Consider the following 21,354-nt stretch of genomic DNA (forward strand, 5'->3'; position numbering starts at 1 on the left):
TGCCTCTTCGCTGCTTCCCGCCCACCCGCGTTCAGGAGGAGCCTCAGTGGCCGGAGCGGAGCTGCGGGCTGCGCCCCCATTGGTGCGCTGCAAGCGGCGGCCGGTCCCGCCCCGCCGCCCCCTTGGCCGCTGAGGCAGCCGCTCGACCCGATGCAGTCGCTCGGCGAGGCGAGGACGGCGCCGCTCCCCTAGGCCGCGCGGAGGGCAGCTCTCCGGGGGCCGGGCGTTCTCCGCCGCGGAGCGCGGCTGCGGAGCTGCGGGCGCCGGCCGGGGCGCTGACAGCCGCCCGCCGCCGCGCCGTTACTCAGCACAACAGGCACCCCTCCCCCCGCCGGCCCGGCGTTCGAGCGGTGGCGCCTGGGGAAGTGCGGGGCCGCGCGCGGGCGCGCGCACCGCCGCCGCCGCCGAGCGGAGAGCCAGGCGCAGGTACGGGCTCTCCTGCCCCGGGCAGCGGCGGGGCCGGGCGAGTTGCGGTGAGGGGACGGTGGGGAGCAGCCAGTGCGGCCCCGGCTCGGCGCTGGCGGCGGGGTTGCGGTTCGAGGATCCGCTTCCGAGGTGTGCCGGCGAGTTGATCCCTCGGCAGGTCCGGCCGTTTCTCTTCCCTCCTCACCTCTCCGCGCCTCTTCTCCTCCGTCTGGGGCAGGCGTGTGGCGGCCCCTCTCCCGGGGCTGTGGCGTAGGGCAGGAGGAAGGGCTGCCGCAGGCACCGGCTTTTCCTCGGTGAGGGAGGCGGCGGTTCGGCTCCCCCATCCGAACCGGGCAAGGGGGTGGCAGCCCCGGCGACGCCCGCGTCCCGGCTGTGGGCTCGGGGGGGGCCTCTGCCCTGCCGCCCTCGGTGCCCCCAGCGCCGCGGAAGGGGTGTCGCCTGCCTCCGAGGGCCCGGGGTGCTGCGGGCGGTCTGTCCCGGGGCTCCCGTCTCCGTGGTCTTGCCGTGGACGCCTTCGTTCGGGAAAGGGGCGCGCTGACTTTTTAAACGCTTGTTAAATTCTGGCTTTTAGCGGGCCGGAATAGTGCCTCCGTGTCAGCGTTGTTGCCTTCTGCGAAGCCCTTTTTAGATACAGACACCCGAAGAGTTCATTCAATTCTTGCGGGCCTGTTCTAATATATTTCTTCAGCTTCTGCTGTTGGTGGTGGGAGTGACGCTGGCCTTAAAATTGCGCTCCGGTATTGTTAATTTAAAGGTTTAAAGTATTTGGCCAGAAAGTAGCTAGAAAAATACGTGACTCGGAAACCAAAATAGTACCATCTGAACTCAGACCAGTTTTAAAAGCGTAGCTTCTTGTTAGTGATTGACCGGCTGGCTGGTGCAGCGAAGCACCAGATTGATGTAGCTGAAACACAACAGGGGGCTGCAGCGCCTGTCAGCCTGCAGGTGGTTTTAGCAGAGCCGTTCCGTGGTGGGGAGCCTTGCTTGGGGCATGCAAAACACTATGTAATCTGACTTCATGCCACAGTTGTCTGTCTGGGACCTTCAGAAGGTTGGTTTGTTCTTTAGGTGAGAAGGAGTGGCTAGATCTTTCACTTAGTGTTTCCTGTGTTCCCTTTCTTTTTTCAACTCTGCCACTAGGTTTTGAGATATACAGGGTAACCAGCAGAAGAAGAATAATGTCTCTATATACAAATTAAGCTTTATAATATTGCTAGAATTTGTGAGACTGGTGAAGCTGTTTAATTGCTTGAAATCAAACTAACCAAAAAGTTTTGGTCCTGTCAGGCTTCTCTGTTTTTATGTAGGTTGTTTTGCTCTTTGAAAACTACCTTGAAGAGTTACTTCACGGTATTTCTTGGTATGGCTTTTTCATTATTGAATAGACTTCCTCTGTGTTCTTTTCCGGACCTACTGTGTATTCTTTCTTAATAATTCTATTAGTTTAATCTTTTTATATAATACTTAATTGGACACTGGTTCTTTTTTTTCACTAGATATTTTGTTGCTTTAGCTGGTGAAGTAGTTGGAGGATGTTCATACCCTTCTGTTCCATTTTTAATATAATGCAGATGTTAAAATAAATATGAGTGCTTCAGTAGTGGCTTGAACTCAAGCTTTCATTGCATTGTTTTCAATGAAAGGGTGAGGGAAACTACTTTAGAGTTTCTTATCTCAGCAGTATATAATGAAAAATGATGATTTTAACCCCCCCAAAAAACCCCACCCAAACAACAAAGAAACAAAAAACCCCAACAATTTGAATATCTTGCCTGTTACAGTTAGAACACCACTAAAATTTACAAACCAGCGGCTGTATTTACAAGTTTGACTTGTTCTTGTGAATAGTTCCTGTGAAATAGGTAATTTAATTTAAATATACAATTAGAATAATTTATATTTAATGTAAATACAAGATTTCTAGATAAGTGTTTGCAAGGGTTGGGCTCTTGAGGCTAATATGTAGTGAAGTACTCAAAGATGTGAATAATAGGAGCCACTGTCTTGTTATGATTTGCAGAGGGAGGAGGACAGGAATAATTGCTTATATGAAAGAACTACATTTGTGTTATCCTAGGAATCACAAGATAAATATTTGAGGTGTTCTTTCAGATTAGATAGGCTTTCCCCCCCTCCTCTGTCAGCCTTAATGAAAAGGTTAATTGCCGAAGAATGGATTGGAATTACTGCCTGTGGGCAGTTTTACATTTGTCATTTTCTATGTTACTGTTTTATTCATAAGAGAGTTAAAGAGATACATTTGATAAAATGATCTCGCCTTCCTTTTTAAAAGCTATCCCAGAAGGGGTGGGTGATGCCACTTGGGTCTGCTTTATTTCTTAGCCCTTCTTGGTGCAATAGGAGAAGTTTATCAGTTGTCCACGGTTTCTTCCGCAGAATTTTCCTACTTAATCTCTATGAAAAATGCAGTATAACTCTAAAGGAGGTACATATTTCTCTTATTACATTGTTGTTAGTAATTTTACCAGCATTAGGAACTGTGTTTGCAGAACAGCACTGGCTTCTTTATTAGTACTGAAATGACAAATAGAAGGTGACAATAGTTATGCTGTCGGGATGTGTTGATCTCTGCGTCTGACGACGCTACTGTAATGAGCACAGAGATTTATATCATACATGCTCAGAAGGTGTTAGACTATAATTTAGGTATTCACAACATATCTTAGGCAAACGAGTCCCATTAAGTTATTCAACTGTACTTGTGGAACTGTATGCTTAAGGTAATTTATGGTTAGTGTTGTTTTTGCCCCGGTTTCAGTAAGAGTCCAGGTAAAACATATGTCAAACCCATTTGTTATTAGAGTAATTTTTAATGCAACTTCACTTGTGATACCTTGTTCACTTTGGTCTCTTAAGACTGTTAATGTCCAAAGCTTTTACCAAGGCTGGGTGATGCTAAATGAAGGAAGGGAGTTTTGTGACTTTTCATTTTTACCGTAATAATTTCTGGCTGGATGAATCATTAGGAAATCATGTTACACATTTTCTAACATTAAGAACATTAAAAAGCACTATTGGGGGGGGGGTAACATTAAGTTTAATCCCTCATTGAAGTATCTGAGCAGTATTCAGTTTGAGGAAAGATAATGCCTGTCTAGTTGAAGTTAAATTATGACATCTGGTGGATAACTACTAGGCTGAAATGCTGATTCAGCTGAACTTTTAAAGAGTGATATCAGAATTACTCTATACACCCTGGGGATGCTGTCACATCCTGGTTCCATTCCAGATCCGGAGGTTAAGAACACACTCATGTGAATACAATGAATGACAAACCGGTTCCAGTATAATGGAAACATTGTTTGCGTCTAGTTGAAGGTATCCTCCTGAGGAAGTTCAGTAGGTGTTTTGCATCAGATTTGTTCAGTTAATGGTGCTAGGGATCTGCTGTTTTTCTTGGGTCTTCTGAGTGAAGAAAGTAGCAAGTATTTGTTTTAAAGAAAAGAGTTGTTGCTAGCCATGATTTAGGTGAACAACTCTGGAATCAGAATTTTTAGTTTCAGTAGACAGTTTCCATTGGATTAAATGGACATTATATAAAGTCTACATTATAGTCTAGTGTAGGGGAGAAATAATACTTTAGCCATGGTCTTCAGCAGAAGTCATTTGCCATATGTGGCAACAGCCCATTTTTAGCACATTTACGCTATCTTGGGGCACAGTACCACCTCAGCTGACTAACTGGTTACTGCAGAACTGCCCTGTGTGTAAATTCCACAGGCCAACTTCCAGTCTTCTGAAATGGCTTTGACAAATAGCAAATAATTTCTGAGTGAGATCATATTTGTAGTGTTACTGGGCTGTTTATAGTTATAAACATTGTAAACTCCTGTTTTAATTCTTTCTGACAAGTGGATTGGGTAGCAAGTAAGAAATTCTGTAGCTATTGTTCTGTGCTGGAATAGAGCACAACCTGCCATTCCTGGGCAGAACAGGCTATTTATACCTCACTTTTGGAGGTATGTATTCTTCTAAATTTTTCACATAAAATAATATTTATCCCCCCCCGCCCCCCTAATAAGTTGCTGTATCTATTCTGCAAAGGTGGGAAAACTTGCTCAGAACAGATTGGTTTAACAGGTTTTGATAGAAATAGAAGTGTGGTTGAATACTAGGTCATAAGTGCTTCTTGCAACAAAAGCCTGTTGAGGCATCACAGCAGTTTCTCTGGGCTATGAATGTGAACATTCTAAGTAGAGGTGAAAGAAGTGGCTCCTTTGGTGCTCACAGATGTAAGAGAAATAAAAAAGGAAAAAAAGTATTGAGTTTTCCCTGTGCATAAGACAGCCCAAGCCTTTTGCCAATCCATAGACCTCTTCCACTTCTTGTCCTGACTTGCAAGTTAAAATTAATGTCCAGTTAATCTCACCTGACAGGGAACAGATGAGCTGTCCAAATTTGAGTGACTACTTATGCTGATTACATAAATACATGAGGTTGTTGTTTCTTTAGCTGGCAGAAATATGGTCATTTATTCAGGATCTTCTTTGTCTAAGAGACAATCTACCTCTTTATGTGAGGTGATCAGTACACCCTTCCTGCCATCTCCTCTAAATTGGTAAAGTTGGTCACCCATATCTAAGAATCTGTGATTTCCCTCTATTTTGAAGAAAACTAGAGACTCTGGGTAAAAGCACTTGGCTGTAGCAGCCTTGGCAAAAAAATGGGGTTTTGTGCCCTACAAAGAGGAGTAGTATTCCAAGAATGCTCATGCTGTTTATCAGATTGTCTTGCTGTGCCTGTTTACTACTCTACAAGTATACTCTGTAACATTGTATGCAGCATGCATTCATACTGTACCACAGGGAAGAGACCATTCACACATCCAAAATACGGAGAGTTGTTCTGTGATCTCTATTCAACAGTTCTTGCAGCAGTGTCCTTGAAGCTTTTCTAAAGAAAATTTTTCTAAAGAAAAATTTATACAGGCATGAAAACTATCTGTGTATACAAGTTAGAGGACAAACTTCGAAATACAATCTAAGTATCGCCAAGTATTATAGTTAGCAGTAAGATTTTATTGTTAGATTACCCAAGTATTTCTGAAATGACATGGGATTGTGGACATCAGAAATCAGCTTGTTTTGTTCCCATTTGTAAACTTGGACCTAGCAGTCAAAGCTGGTACATGAAACTGTAAGAGTGTTTTTGTTTGCAGTGACCTGGCAGGAGCTGAGCTTGACACCTGTAGATACATTTGGGATGGAAAAGTTGTTCAAGTTGAGATGAAATGTCAGATGCCTTAACACAAGGAAAGTAGTGTAAATGCTTATCTTAGGTGTGCTGGTTTCCAGCATAGCTCTTGGCAGATTTCGTAGCTCTTCCTACCTTTGAGAAAAAGTATTGTCACAACAAAGGATTTTTTTTTTTCACCCTCCCTTCTCCCTGCTGTAAATTAAGAGGACACAATGCCTGCTTTTCAGGGCAACTGTATCTTTACCGAGCGTGCTTTAGGTGTATGTGTGTTTTCTTTTTTTTTTCTGCCCCCCACTCTGTTAACCAGTGCTTTGAATTGGTAGTATAGTTTATATTGACATGCCAAATATGTGTGATAGAGCATTTGGTTTGGGATGTTTTTTGTTAAAGCACGGAATAAAAATAGTCATATCATTGATATAGTCCAAATTCCTATGTGCAATACAGGAAACCTTAGCTAATAATTTCTTTGAAGGGTTTGGAAACATTTATGTCAGCCAATATGTGGAGCAAGGAAGAGTTTATGGCTGGATTTTAGTGTACTGAAGGTCTACAGTGTTTGCTAAGCCAGCAGAAGCACCTTGTTTTGCCTTTGAAGTTTTGACCTTCGTGCACCTTTCATACTGCCAATACTGCTTGCAGGAGCCCATAACTCATGATTGCAATACATATTCTCTGTATTTAGGAAACGCTATAGTAATTTTTGGCTGCAGAGATCTGCATAGCCTTAGTATCCTGCAATCACTGCAACATATTTTAATTGTTCTTTGTAACATATGTATTTGTCAACGGGATGAACACTTCTTTTAATGCCTTAAGATGAGGGACTTCATTTCCTCAAGAGAATCCAAAATTCATGCTTGTTCTTTCCCTGGGTAATCATATTTTAGTTTTAATATCTGGCAGGGCTTTAGAGTTATCACTCTTCTTTAATAATATGCTCATTATAAAGTAGCTAATAATATGAAATAAGCTATTATATAGAAATCTACATATATATTTAAATACGTTTTGTTAAATGTTTCCACTAAAATTATGTATTATTTTCTGGAGAGGTTAAGTTTACATTTTCCATGAGGTTTTCTTTTTTTCTTTTTTTATATAGGATTGTAACTAGAAACTGATATCATTCTCTCTTCCTGTTTCAGACTAGAAGATGAATAATCTTTCCTTTAGTGAACTGTGTTGCCTGTTCTGTTGTCCGCCATGCCCAGGGAAAATTGCCTCCAAACTGGCATTCTTACCTCCTGATCCCACGTATACACTGATGTGTGATGAGAGTGGAAGTCGCTGGACTTTACATCTCTCGGAGCGAGCAGACTGGCAATATTCTTCTAGAGAAAAAGATGCCATTGAGTGCTTCATGACTAGAACAAGTAAAGGTAACAGGATTGCCTGTATGTTTGTGCGTTGCTCACCTAACGCCAAGTATACTTTGCTCTTCTCACATGGAAATGCTGTTGACCTAGGTCAGATGAGCAGCTTTTACATAGGACTGGGTTCACGGATTAATTGCAACATATTCTCATATGATTATTCTGGATACGGTGCAAGTTCTGGGAAGCCAACAGAGAAGAATCTGTATGCTGACATTGATGCTGCTTGGGTGGCTCTTAGGACAAGGTAAGACATTAGTTGCCATTTTTCTTTTACAGCGTGCTTTTCAAATGGCTGTACTTAATCTGCATTGGTAGTTTAAACAGAAATGCTGTATTCTAGGATTAATGGATTCATATCCAAGCTGATTGGTGGTGCCTTATGCTGAAGGCATTGTCAGTATTGAGCAGGATCAGTATATAGTACTGATATACTAGAAAAATTGAAATGGGATGAAATTTAGTAAGGTATGTTTCAGTCTTGAATGATTAGAACATAATCCTTATTGTCACAGTTTGGGATATTCTCAGTTGGAAATCTCAGAAGATAAGAAAAACTTATAATAATTGATTCCCCAGTAACTGAGCCATTGGTCTGATGTGGGTGAGAGAAAATGCAGGTTGGTTTTTCAGATAATTCCATCACCTACTTTTTTTATAGGGAGGGGCAGTGGAAAAGCTGTTACAAGAGGACCTGTTTGGATTTCTGTGTGGTGTTCAGACCACCTTCGTTTCAGAATTCAGACTAGCAGCTACAGCATTTCCAAAGATAGCTTTCTATATAAAACAAAAATATGTTTTTATCTTTGCAAAATATGATGTGTGGGATAGGTTGTAATTGATCTGTGTAAATTCATTATGGTGGGAACAAAAAACAGGAATTTGAATCAGTGGTGTTATCTCAAATATATTAAAACTGGACAAGGGAAAAGATTGCAAATTGGATGGATGTTGTTTCAGCAGTTGCTGTGTTCTAAGTCTGTGGTTTTAGGGAGATAAAAGAGTAAGATGAAAGACTCTGGAGGCATTCTCTGATACAGATAAGAATCCCAGGCACCAATAAATGCAGCACTGAATACCCACTTCTTAAATTTGAGAGCATTTTTCACCATGGTTTGTTCCATTTAGAGCAATATTCTTCTTGTGTTACAAGTACCCAAACTACAAAAAGATGATCACATAGTATTTTAAAAAATAATGAGAATAGATGTTCACCAAAAAAACTCCCATCATATTGTGTATTTTGCACCAAAAAGCTATGAAAACCTGAATTCAATGTAGAGCAGCATGTTATGGTTTGATCGTTGCAACTTGAGCATACTGTTTAATAATATAATATCAGGGATGTGACTTAGTGTAAGGGCATGTGTAAAGACTCTTTAATCCCTGGAGCCTGGTAGTTGTCACAGTGAACTTAGAACTTGATTAATGTAATTTTAACTATTTTCATATTACTTTGGAGCGGATTATCCCTTTTCAGTGTTTTAGATACACATATTGTCTTGCATTTCTTTTACATTATAAGAAAGGTGTGATACTTCTTTTTAAAGAAGCATATTTTATTCATGTATTAAAGTAGGAGGAACGCTTATTACTCATACAACCACAGAGGACAGGTATTCAGCCTCATATATTCAAAAACATGCATACTGTGTTGTTAGATTAGGTTTTGGCATTTCTTTTGATTACAGTGGAAAGTTGAGATATAACTAGACATCTGTTCTGTAAGCCAAGAGCTGCAACAGGTGCACTGGTGACCGTGGTTTGTAGTTGATAAGTGATCTGGAAGATAGCCACCTGGTGAAATACCCAGTAACATTGACCAAAAACATAACATGGTTTGTAATCAATGTGGAAGACAGGCTGAATTGTTTAAATGTACCATAAAACGGAAGAGAACTACATGGTGAAACTTTATCATTCGTTTATGTTAGTTTACAAGCTCTGTTTTATGAACTAATTTGTAACTATTGTCTCTTCCTCCCCCTAATTTCTGATTGAAAACCAGAATGAAAAGGAAATACGATTGCAACTTGAGTTCTTGCCTCCATTCTTGAATAATGCATAGTGTACCTTCCCTAATCAAATAAGATTGTGCATTATAATATCCCATCTGATCATGCCCTTTGCTGAACAGACATTGTCGGGGGGCAACTCTAAATACATACTCTATCTGCTTTTCCCTGTTCCATTCAGGAATGACCTCACCTCAATACCATTTGCTGCCTGCATTTATTTTTTATGTCAAAACCTCCTTTAGAAATATGTAACTCTGTAGAGTGTATAAAGCTTGGATTGGTTTGCCCAACTTGTGGATTTCACAAAAGTGAACTGAATTTTTTCTGTTGCTTAAAAAGTGGTTGGTGTTACTAGTTTCTGCTGTGGTACTTTCAACAACTTTCCAATTGGCAGACTTGGTCTTGTCCTTGTAGCTGAACGTAGCAGAAAGAAGTTCAGCACATGACCCTGGATACACCGGCTCACACAGTTTGGTTACCAGTCCATGGTATTCCCTTGAGCCCTGAGACAGTGCTCAGCTGTGTTTAAATACTTGATGAATATCGGGACCAGAATGGAGCCTTTGAGCATTTGCTGCAGCATTGATTCACTGTTCTAGCATAGCCTGTTCTGTCAGTGTTACACTGACACCATCTTTAATATTTTATAATGTAAGTGTTCTGAAAAAACAAATTAATTCAGTGGATTGTTTGCAGGATAGATGTAAGTATAGCTGTAACTCCCTCAAAATTCACGTTGATGGGATGAGAGAAGAAAAGGATCCTACACTTTTAAACTGTGCCTCACAGATTGTGATGGGATGAAGAAAAAGAATGGAGAAAGCTGAGAGAGTTGGGGTTATTCAGCCTGGAGAGGAGAAGGCTTCGGGGAGACCTTATTGCAGCCTATCAGTACTTGAAGGGGACTTATAAGAAAGATGGGGACAAACTTTTTAGCAGGGCCTGTTGCAACAGGACAAGGGGGAATGGCTTTAAACTAAAGGGGGGTAGATTTAGACCAGATGTAAAGAAGAAATTTTTTAGGCTGAGGGTGGCGAAGCACTGGCAGAGGTTGCCCAGAGAGGTGGTGGATGCCCCATCCCTGGAAACGTTCAAGGTCAGGTTGGACGGGGCTCTGAGCAACCTGATCTAGTTGAAGATGTCCCTGCTCATTGCAGGGGTGTTGGACGAGATGACCTTTAGAGGTCCCTTCCAACCCAAACTATTCTATGATTCTATAAACTACCTTTGTTGGAGGTTGATCACAGCTACCCACAGCTCCCTGCATTCCCTGTTGTGAGAAATGGGATTGTAGAACCCAGCATTAAAAGGTGTTTCTGGAGTAACTGAAATGCTGTTGTGGACTTCATTCTACAGTCAACACAGCTGCTTGTGGTGGAGACATGTTAGTGTGTTAAGTTTTGTGTCTTGGAAGGACAATCCAGATGGTCATCTGTAAATTGGCACAATTGTCCAGTGGGGACTGGACGCCTAGGGTGAAATAGTCTGGAACTAGTGTTGAGGGTGATGGTGAGGTTGGTCCAACACTGCTTTCTTAGAAGTGGTTGCTGTAAGGGTATGTGAATATTGTCACTCATGTAAATGAATACAGAAAGCTGATTTGGCAGCAGATCAGAAGAGGTAAAGAGCAGATGCGGATTCTGAATTGTGTCCCTATTCTTTACCTGCTTGGAGTATTTTAATAGGAAGCATTAGCTATCCATATGGATGTTGACTGTGGAAGAAAGCAAGGTGATTCACTGCCATCATGTTTGGGAAAGTTGCACATTACTGCATATTCATGTGCATGGGACTATATAAAAGCTGCAAGTGAGGACATTCTTTTTCTGACTGTCATAGCTACAGAGTGTTGAAATGCCAGCAGTCATTTTGGGATACGCCTATTTTCTGCTGTCCTGGTCCTTGAAGGCCTGTGATGACACCCTAGCAAAGGTGGAAAGGTTTAACCAGCCCCAGGCAAATGCAGGGCAAGTGGTGCTCGTGCAGAATGAGAAGACTGCCGGAGTTGCCTCATGACCAGATTTACCTTTAAGAAGCTCAACAGTCTTTTCATTGTTGCTTATCACGGACTGTATAATAATTGAAAAATTGAAGGGTAAATCTCACCATCAGACTGATGTGTCAAAGTGGACAGAATGTCCATAATTTGAACAGCCAAACACAGGAATAATATCAAATCTATTTGGATGTTGGCTGAAAGTGTTCTTTTGAGAATTTACAAATTACGTAATTTTTTTCATTCAAAAGTAGGAGGGTTTTTTTGCTAGAAGACGAGGTGCCTTAATTTTGAATATTTGGAGGGAAATTGAGTTCTTCTTTAAATTGATTAAAAAAAAAAAAAGTAGCTCAATTTACTGTGAAGAGAAATCTTGCCAATAAAACAAATGTATGAGTAGCACTGTAAGGTTTAGAAAAGGCCAAACCATCATGAGAGAGGTGCAGTTTGTTGATTACTACATGCGTGATCAATGGGCTTGCCTCTCATAAAACATAGTTCCCTTTTTCTTCTAGCAATGTTACGTATTGTATACACAAGGGGAATGTGCATCTGCGTTGAGGAAGAGCTGTACGCTCATGAATTTTATTTATGGCCTGGAATGTTGATAGATAAAGGTGTGGAGGACGTTCATGCCCATCATGTTCTGCAATTTGCAGCTGTAATTTCGTGTTATGTGCATGATGACAAAAGGTTCTGAAATGTGCATTGAAAATTCCCTCAGGATGTTCCCCCTTGTTCCTTGTGCCCCAAGCACTGCTGTCAGTTGGTTAAATGTGTATGTTGCAATAGCTTCACAAACAGTAGCATCCATTGCACTTCTTCATTAGTGTGAGCCTGAGAGGTACTATTGAAAATGTACCCTTCTCAGGTTGATTTTACTGATATTTTATTTTATTGTTGTAAAGTGAGCAAGTCTTCTAGATTAACACCAGTAGTTCAGAAGTAAAAAGATAAATTGCTTTCTGCCTCCCTTAGGTATATCAAGGGCAAAATGGCAGGCACTCTAAGAGCCTGCAAGTATAGTATGGTAATTTCAGCTGGTATTTTGTGTTAAAGGTAACTAAAGTTTAAAAAAAAAAAAAAAAAACCAAAACCAAAAAGAAAACCCACTCATTACAGCCAGACATGCTTTTTGTAGTTTGCATATTGCATATCATGGTAACGTGATGTATATCCAATGAAAGTATAGAATATGATGAATATTCATTGTAAGTGATGTATATCCAGTTAAAGTATCCAAGGTAAGGTGGGATGGGGCTTTGAGCAACCAGATTTAGTGAAAGCTGTCCCTGCCTATGGCAGGGGGCTGGACTAGATCATCTTCCAAACCAAACTGTTCTATGATTCTATGAAAAGAAAAAAAGGAGGAGGGAGGGGTGGAAAAGAGGTGAACTTGCCACTAAGATAAGTGTTTAGTAAAGTGCAGAAAAGGTCTTGTTACAGAGACAGAAATATAAAGGAAACGGTGAAAGAGTTTCTGCTACAGCACACTGTGAAGTTTATCACAAAGGGAAAAAAAGAGTATTTCCTTGCTGTTTAGCAGTTCTTTTCCTGACAGAAGCTGAAAAGGTCAGGCAAGAGCGTTCAGGGTTGCCTCTTTTACAAGACACCGTCTATATCTGATCACATATGTAGGCTCACAGAAGAGGATACTGGCTTTATTAGTTGCCCTGTGTTAGCTTGGGCCCTGATTCTAGGGAGTGGTCTGATGGTACAGTTACAATGATTTATTGGCATTCTCCTTCCTTTAACCCACCAGTGGCATGCCATTTCTTGCCTGGCCCTGAAGACAGCCAGCACAAAGAGGCCAAAAAGTAGTTTCTCCCCTACTCCCAGAAGAGATTAGTTTCCTAAACTAGTTGGTGAAGCCCAATGAGCTTGTGGCTGAAGATGCAAATAGGAAAGTGGTTCTCTTCTGTTTGGCAATAGCTTAGCTTCATAGTGACATTAACCTGTACCTTTAGTGTCATCATAGGGCAGAAGTTTGTGAGTGCTCAGACACTGTGTGGATGCTAGCAAGCTTATATCAACAGAGGTACATTTCGTTCTATGTAGAAACTGCTCTTCAAGTTCCATGTGCTTTCCGGGCAGGTAGCCCTTAGGTGCATGAACATAAAGGATGAACCAGGTGTTGAAAAGAATTGAAATCTCAGTTGCTGTGGGAAAGAGAAAAATGTTGTGGGCAGCCTTTAAACTGTGGAAAATATCTATCTAAATTCTATGCCAGATTCAGTCCAGAATAACTTGTCCCTGAGGAAGAGTGCTTTCTCTGAGAAGGTACATCTGTGCGCAGCTACTTAAAAGATTTTGTTCCAAGGTCCTTTCTGGTGATTATGGCTTAAAAAACCAAACATAAAACCCCACCATTACCACCAACAACCAACTGAAGGCCTGTCTATTCTGACAGAAGTTATCTAAGATTACTTGAGTAGACAATAGTGTTTGCATTACTCCTATGATCAACATAATGAGCTTTTAAAGATATCGACAGTTTTTAGAGCATGTCTTTGAACTCTTGTCACCAGAACAGCTACTTAGAGCATATGGCTCTGTAACTGTCATGTTCCTCTTCCTCAGGGTGGCCTGTAATTCTAAGGCACTGATTAAGAGAACAATGTTACCACCACTTTTTCTCTTGATCTGACACTTCCTCATTTGGGAGACCAGGTGTGTAGTCAACTAATAATTTTCTATCAAACTCCTTGGAGTTTACCTGGGGTTTACAGGACTGTCAGAAGGAGGAGTAGGTGAATTTTATGGCTAGGGAACTTAACAACAGTTATCTTTTCAAGAATTCTTCCATTTTAGATTGGAAAGTGATACTTTTGGGAGAGAGCAACTGAGGGGCAGTTGGGCTCTTCCTTTTCCCCCCAAACTTTTCAGAAGCCTGTTCAAGAGAAGAGGGAAGACTGGAGACAGACACAGCAGATGTTCTTCTCTGGTTTCCAAGCTTCTTGTTCTGTTTGTTTGTTTTCCCCAAGCCAGAATATTCAAAAGACTGACTACTTTGAACCACCACTTCTGGTGATTGGCCTCACTATTTTAGTTTCCAGACTGTGAAACAAATAGTTTCTGGTGGGTGCTGTGAAGACAATCTGTTTGGCTGTGATGGAGAAAGGATTACTTTAATCCAAATATAGTAAATGCTTTTCTTGGATTACTTTTTGTAGCTAATATTTAGCTATCTTTAGGCTGAAGGATTTGGATCCAAAAATAGGGGGAAGAATAATGGTAAAAAGGAGAATATATGCTCCAAAACACACTTTTAAGTTTTGCTTTAAATTTCTGTGCAATGGCCTGCATCTTGTAAGACTCAATACGTGAGGAAATGTGTGATAATTTGCAAGTTTTTTTATTTGAGAACTATGTTATGTCATAACGTGCTGTGCAAACTCCATGCCATACTAATGATGCAAAGTGTCAGGTATTAATGTGAGTTTTGTTTAGATTATATGAAAGGAATAGAAGGCCATACTGTACTTTCAGAATGGATAAATGTGATTTGAATTATTTTGAATTGGGAGATTAATTGTAAAAGGATAGGTGCTAAGCTGTTCTCAGGTGTTCCAGAAGAGAGACAGAACTAGTGAAGACCTTACATCTGTTTCAGTTTCGAAGCTTTAATTTATTGTATTTTTGTGTGTTGGAATTTTGAGAAAATCTTTGTTAGTCAGAATGTTTGAACTTTTTAATCTCTGAGAACTGTTGTGAGGTGGAGGGCTTGCCTGTAGTTCCAGGCTGATGATTGAGTCGTAGTGTTTTAGAATCTTAATTTGATTATGATCTTAGAAACTCTTTCTAGGAAATGCTGATAGTAATTAAATAGTCATGATACAGTTACATTCATAGAATCAATCTGTGCTGATACTTTTACAGCTTTTATGTTTCACACTAGCAGAACCCAATTTAAATAAATAGATGAATAGTTAAATAGACAATGTTAGCTGTGAACAATGGATTTTAGCCCCAATTTAGAAAGCTTATTGGGGTGCCTAATGAGCTCTGCTAGTGATACTTACATTTTAGTAATACTTAAATGTGATTTTGTTTCTCTTGAAATCTTCCTAGATTTATTACATACTCATGTAACACACAGGACATGTTTTCTGGCTTATTGAAAAGTACTTGTGGATTTTTGGTTTTTGTTGGTTGGTAATTTGAATGTCTTGGTACATGTGAAAAATCTTTTTTCCTAATGTTCCTGATTTTGAGGCTTTTAGACTTTACTAATTTTAGTGTTTGGTGACCTATACATTTACCATACGGTTATTTAGCCATATTTGTAAGATAATGGACAATTTTTCATTACCTCTGTTTCCCTGGCTTTACTGGAAGTATGCGAAACGTACTAATTTGAGAACTCCTTTGTGGGTATGGGTGTTGTTATCTAGCTGTGACAGAGAAGATGCACGCATTTATTGTAGAAGAGGTAATGGTTGCACTTTAGAATCATAGAATCATTAAGGTTGGAAAAGACCTCTAAGATCATCGAGTCCAACCATCAACACAACACCACCATGCCCATTAAACCATGTCCCTAAGTGCCTCATCTACATGTCTTAAATACTTCCAGGGATGGGGACTCAACCACCTCCCTGGGCAGCCTGTTCCAATGTTTAACCACTCTTTCAGTGAAGAAATTTTTCCTCATGTCCAATCTAAACCTCCCCTGGCGCAACTTGAGGCCATTTCCTCTCGTCCTATCACTAGTTACTTGGGAGAAGAGACCGACACCCACCTCGCTACAACCTCCTGTCAGGTAGTTGTAGAGCGTGATGAGGTCTCCCCTCACCCTCCTTTTCTCCAGGCTAAACAACGCCAGTTCCCTCAGCCGCTCCTCATAAGGCTTGTTCTCCAGACCCTTCACCAGCTTCGTTGCCCTTCTCTGGACACGCTCCAGCACCTCAACATGCTTCTTGTAGTGAGGGGCCCAAAACTGAACACAGTATTCGAGGTGCGGCCTCACCAGTGCCGAGTACAGGGGCACGATCACTTCCCTACTCCTGCTGGCCACGCTGTTTCTGATAGAGGCCAGGATGCCATTGGCCTTCTTGGCCGCCTGGGCACAGTGCCGGCTCATGTTCAGCCGGCTGTCGACCAGCACCCCCAGGTCCTTTTCCTCCAGGCAGCTTTCCAGCCACTCTTCCCCAAGCCTGTAGCGCTGCATGGGGTTGTTGTGGCTGAAGTGCAGGACCTGGCACTTGGCCTTGTTGAATCTCATGCAGTTGGCCTCGGCCCATCGATCCAGCCTGTCCAGGTCCCTCTGCAGAGCCTTCCTACCCTCGAGCAGATCAACACTTCCGCCCAACTTGGTGTCATCTGCAAACTGACTGAGGGTGCACTCAATCCCCTCATCCAGATCATCAATAAAGATATTGAACAAGACCGGCCCCAAAACTGAGCCCTGGGGAACACCGCTCGTGACCGGCCGCCAACTGGATGTAACTCCACTCACCGCAACTCTCTGGGCCCGGCCGTCCAGCCAGTGTTTTACCCAGCACAGAGTACACCTGTCTAAGCCGTGAGCCGCCAGCTTCTCGAGGAGAATGCTGTGGGAGACAGTGTCAAAGGCCTTACTGAAGTCCAGGTAGACCACATCCACAGCCTTTCCCTCACTTTCCTTCACTTCAGCTGAAAACCGTTGATTATCAGTCCTTTTAGGATTATAGTCTGTTGGCAAACATTAAACTTACCTCATGCTGTTGCACAGTGGTGTTAGGCTAGTCTGCTCTAACTTAGAAAGCTGAATAAGCTTCTGGTAATACATGAGAACAATGTTTGGTTTGTGGTTTTGTTTGGGGTTTTTTTTGTAATGCAATGCAGTATCTCTTACTGTTTAAGGTACTTTCTTTCCCAAATAAATTAAACAAAGGTACCCAGGTAGGTACACTTTTGCAGTCTGAACCTGTACTTTATTAGCATAGGTCAATGTATCAGCAGCTCACTTCTGCTGTGGGCACTGTTCTTGCGAGCATAACATTCTGCTTAGAGGTTTTTCCAGTGTTACTTGGGAACCAGCTGCTCTTTGTACCCACACCAATGCAGAAAAATCTATTAGACCTGACTTGTAGAAGTGTTAAATAGATGTTTCATGACTCTTCTTTTGTTTGCCTTAGTTAATTACAGAAAAAATGAGTGTTTTCATCTTACTAGGAAGGAGGCTTTGACTTTAATTTTCTAGTGCTTATCGGGCTGTCTTAATTGTGGCTTAGATTGGGTATTCCTCTTGCTAGCTTGCATGTGAAACCAACTGTGATAAGAAAGAAGCATCTCAGCTATTACATAGGATGCATGATATTCTGACCACTGTCTGTATGGGCATGCTTTAGGTCCCACTAAATTGCTGAGCAATGTTACCGGCTTGCAGTTTTTATCAGGTATCAGAAGAGTAAAGCCAACTAAATTTTTGCAGATTTGACTATGCTCCCCTTGATGATAACCATAGAGCTAGTGTAAGGCTCTAACCAGTTTTCTGTTGTAGGTCCACTAGAGTTACCAGTAAAGGCTTTCAACTAGTATAGAAGTCACAACTGCATTCACAAATCTGTATTTAAAAAAATAAACCCATATTTCAGTATCATTCAGGCATAAGGCAAAAAAACCCCAATTACTGCAAATACAGAGTAAATAATTGTCCCTTTAAGTCAGGAATGTTATGGAATATACTTGCTTGTTCTTCTACCAGCTCCTGTTTCATCGTTTATCCTCTTCAGGAAATATTTGTCTTCAGGAATGTTTTTTTTGCCTTGCTGTGTAGTTGCGGTTTTGTCTGTTTCACTTTATATGCCACTTCTGTTAACATTTTAAATTTTCTAGGTATGGAATCCGCCCTGAAAATGTGATTATATATGGCCAGAGTATAGGAACAGTACCATCTGTGGATCTTGCTGCTAGGTATGAAAGTGCTGCTGTAATTCTTCATTCTCCACTGACCTCAGGAATGCGAGTAGCTTTTCCTGATACGAAGAAGACCTATTGCTTTGACGCATTCCCAAAGTAAGTTGTAGGATTTTTTATTCTGCATGCATTTTTCTCTGTTACAGGAGTTTTAGACTAGGGAAACAAGTAATACGGCAAATTCTCTGAAATTTCTTTCAAAGGTTTAAAAAAACAGTTGGAGAAAAATCAGAGCGAATAACAACGAGGAACATTTGATTTGAAGGAGTTTACAGAACTTTATAAATCTTCCAGGTTTTCACATCTCTAATCATTTCAGTGGGTATCTGTTAAAGAAGTGATTAGTTTTCCTATATGAAACCCCTAATACCACTAATTCTAACAAGCAGTTCTAGTCCAGTGAGTTGTTAATGGGGGTAACTGTGAACAAAGTCTTTTCCATATGTTTCTGTAAGTAGCAAAGACTAGAAAACTAAGTAGACCTTAACTGAAGAAAATTCCTGTCATGTATTTCAGAACTATGCCACTAGTTGGCCATTACAAACTGGTACACTCGTCTCAAAGAATTACTTGTATTTTGAGCATCTAACTTCAAAGATGTTTTTCCCCAATAGATGGTCATACTTTAAGTGCTAAAATTCTTTCACTTCTGACAAGCACTTTTTTACTGAAAAACTCTGAATTAATATTTTCATTAGTCCAGTGACTTAGATTTTTTTTTGAAGTGAACATGATAATGAAACCAGATGGATCATTCTGTTGTTCGATCCTAATAGTTTCCAGTAGTGTTTTTCCTTTCTGTGTGGCTTTACATGTGCTACTGTAATGGCTTCCAGATGTAATTTTCTAATGATTTAAACAACTTCAGAATTAAATGGTTAAAACTACAATGTGTAATTAAAAAGTGAAATTAACAGTCTGGTCCTTCAAAAAGATTTAATAAAGCTCACTGTGTTCACAGATACAATCTTTTTCTTACAGCATTGACAAAATTTCTAAAATAACATCTCCTGTGTTAATAATCCATGGGACTGAAGATGAAGTAATTGACTTTTCACATGGTCTAGCGTTATTTGAGCGTTGCCAGAGACCTGTAGAACCACTGTGGGTAGAAGGAGCGGGCCATAATGATGTGGAACTCTATGGACAGTACCTTGAAAGATTAAAACAGTTTGTGTCACAGGAACTGGTGAACTTGTAATTTTCTTTGTATATTTACATGCTTTTTCATTTCACTGCAGAACTGCACGTCTTGATAATACATAACATAAAACCTGAAGGTTGTGTTTTCAAATCACCTTGGTTGCCTTCATTAAATGTACAGGTAATGATTTGTCAACATAATTAATGAAGGTTTTAATGCCAGTATTATAAACTGGAATTACATGATCATGCAGTCAAGCTTGGCAGTTCATATTACTTTGTGTGAGGTTTTTTTCTTCTTAGATGTTAAAAAAAAAAAAATCACAAGGAGTACTGTATGAAATTTTAATTATATAAAATCAAATGCTGTAAAAGTGTTGCCAAATGCTTTAGCATATGAAAAACAAGTTTATAAATATTTTTTAAACATCTCAAAATGTACTGTGACTTACTCTGTTGCACAGGTGTAAATTAAAAACCAGACTTCTAAGCAGCTGTTCTGTAAAAATGTAATAGCCATGAAATTTGAGCAAATACTAATGTATGTAATAAGAATAGACAGTCACTGGAAATGACCCATGCCCTGTTATAGGGGGAGAGGGTCAAAATAGATATCTTTTCCCATATTTTTCATATCTTTTGTGCTTAGTTTCACTTTAGTTGTTTTGTTCTTGTGTTGTCCCTTACCTTTCAGGTTAAACAAATTTACCCATTCATCTTCTCAGCAGTCCTAATCTTGCCAAAATAATGCTGCAAGTTACCATTCTTGTAATGTAAATATCATTCACATGATTGCTACCGAGGCCACTAAGTACTTCATTGAAACCAGTAAGACTTTTAGAACCTAGAAGGCTTTGTGGACAATGTAGTTTCAAACGTTGATTGCGTAGAGATGCAGTATTTCATTAGAAGGAACCTGGAAGTTTATCCAACTTTGTAATAAACAATTTGCAAGTTTGCAGTTATCTGATCAGGCTTACTTTTGAATATTTAGTGTAAAAGCTTATTGTTTTTTGAGTATTGTATGGAAATTTTACTAATCGTGCCTGGATGGGGTGGGGGGAGGGGCAAGAAGAGAATGTTGACATTTTTCTATTAACTCATAGTAAAATAAACTTTGTAAGTTGCCTTTTCTTTGAATGCATTTTGCTTGAATAAAACTATGAAAAATAAACTTAATTATATGTAGCCTATTTGTAAACAAAGTAATATTCCAACAATACACACTGTGCTTCTAATCTCAAGGCCTTATGTAGTTTTATTGTTCTGCTTGGTTTTTGTGATTGAGACTATTGTATAATTAAATGTAGCTTCAAGTATTGTGAAAACTTTGGTTAAGATGTCTTGATTAACAGTAAACAATATTCCACACACTTGCTGTTCTTCCTTTTTTTTAAAAAGAAATAGCAACAGCTGCTTGTGATGTCAAAATAATAAGCAACTGCCCATTTACTCTAGGAAATCTGAGAACTGAAGCAGTAACCCATTGTTATGAATTGTCAGCACATTTCTTTATCAGCAGCTACTGTTCTGATCACCCTCCTACCCCCATGCCTCATCTTACTTCTTTCTGCTGTTCAGCATACAGGTTTTCTGCTGCAGAGCTACTTATAAACGTTCTTCTGTAATGAGTTCAAATTTATCTTTCTTTGAAATCATCGGTGACTTCTTGTCTTGTGCTCTTTGGTTTGTTAATTGAATAGAAAGAAATTTGAATTTGTTCTCAAGCAACTGGGTTCTTGTTTGTCTTTTTGATCAAGTATGCTTCAATGTGTTCTGAACTTCAGATTAGTATTCAGGCACAATAATATTGGATTAGGATGAAAATCTTTAAGTCTAAGTTTTTGCAATTGGAAGTGTGCTTAAGTAGATATGTAACTCAGCTTTATTACATCATACTGTATACACAGTTTGATTTCATTTTCTTAAGTACCTTCCAGCCACTGTCTCTGATTTAGATGGAAATTGTTACCATTAAGTGTTTAAATGCTTTTTTTTGTGATGAATGAAGTACGTTTTGAGAGTCCTCTTCAGAAATTCACAAACAATGTAGAACTCCAATGATAAGTGATGCAGATTGGGTGATAGTACTGCAAATTGCAGGCAAAAGATCAAGTGTCATCACAAGAACTATCTGGTGGTGCTAGGGAATATTGCGGCACCCTGTAATTGAAAAGACAGAAAAGGTGGCATAGCAGTTCTGCTGCTTTTGTTTCTGTGTTTTGTTGAAGCAGAACAAAAGGCCTGACTAACACTGTTCTGTCTTCAGTAGATGCAG

General features: G+C 40.3%; 1 protein-coding gene across 2 annotated transcripts; it reads left to right on the forward strand.

Moving 5' to 3' along the window:
- The first annotated feature begins 151 nt into the window (after positions 1 to 151).
- ABHD17B (abhydrolase domain containing 17B, depalmitoylase) lies at positions 152 to 20,449 on the forward strand. Of its 2 annotated transcripts, XM_076362517.1 has the most exons (5): positions 152 to 426; positions 6,792 to 7,025; positions 7,113 to 7,266; positions 17,853 to 18,032; positions 18,915 to 20,449. In XM_076362517.1, the coding sequence occupies exons 2-5, from the start codon at positions 6,800 to 6,802 to the stop codon at positions 19,132 to 19,134; spliced, it is 780 nt and encodes a 259-aa protein (XP_076218632.1). In that variant the 5' UTR covers positions 152 to 426; positions 6,792 to 6,799; the 3' UTR covers positions 19,135 to 20,449. The 2 variants fall into 2 exon arrangements, with proteins under 2 accessions (XP_076218632.1, XP_076218630.1); XM_076362515.1 differs by having other exon boundaries at positions 6,792 to 7,266.
- The last annotated feature ends 905 nt before the right edge of the window (positions 20,450 to 21,354 follow it).

This window comes from Aptenodytes patagonicus, chromosome Z, assembly GCF_965638725.1.
Source record: "Aptenodytes patagonicus chromosome Z, bAptPat1.pri.cur, whole genome shotgun sequence".
In the NCBI taxonomy this organism is placed as follows: Eukaryota; Metazoa; Chordata; class Aves; order Sphenisciformes; family Spheniscidae; genus Aptenodytes; species Aptenodytes patagonicus.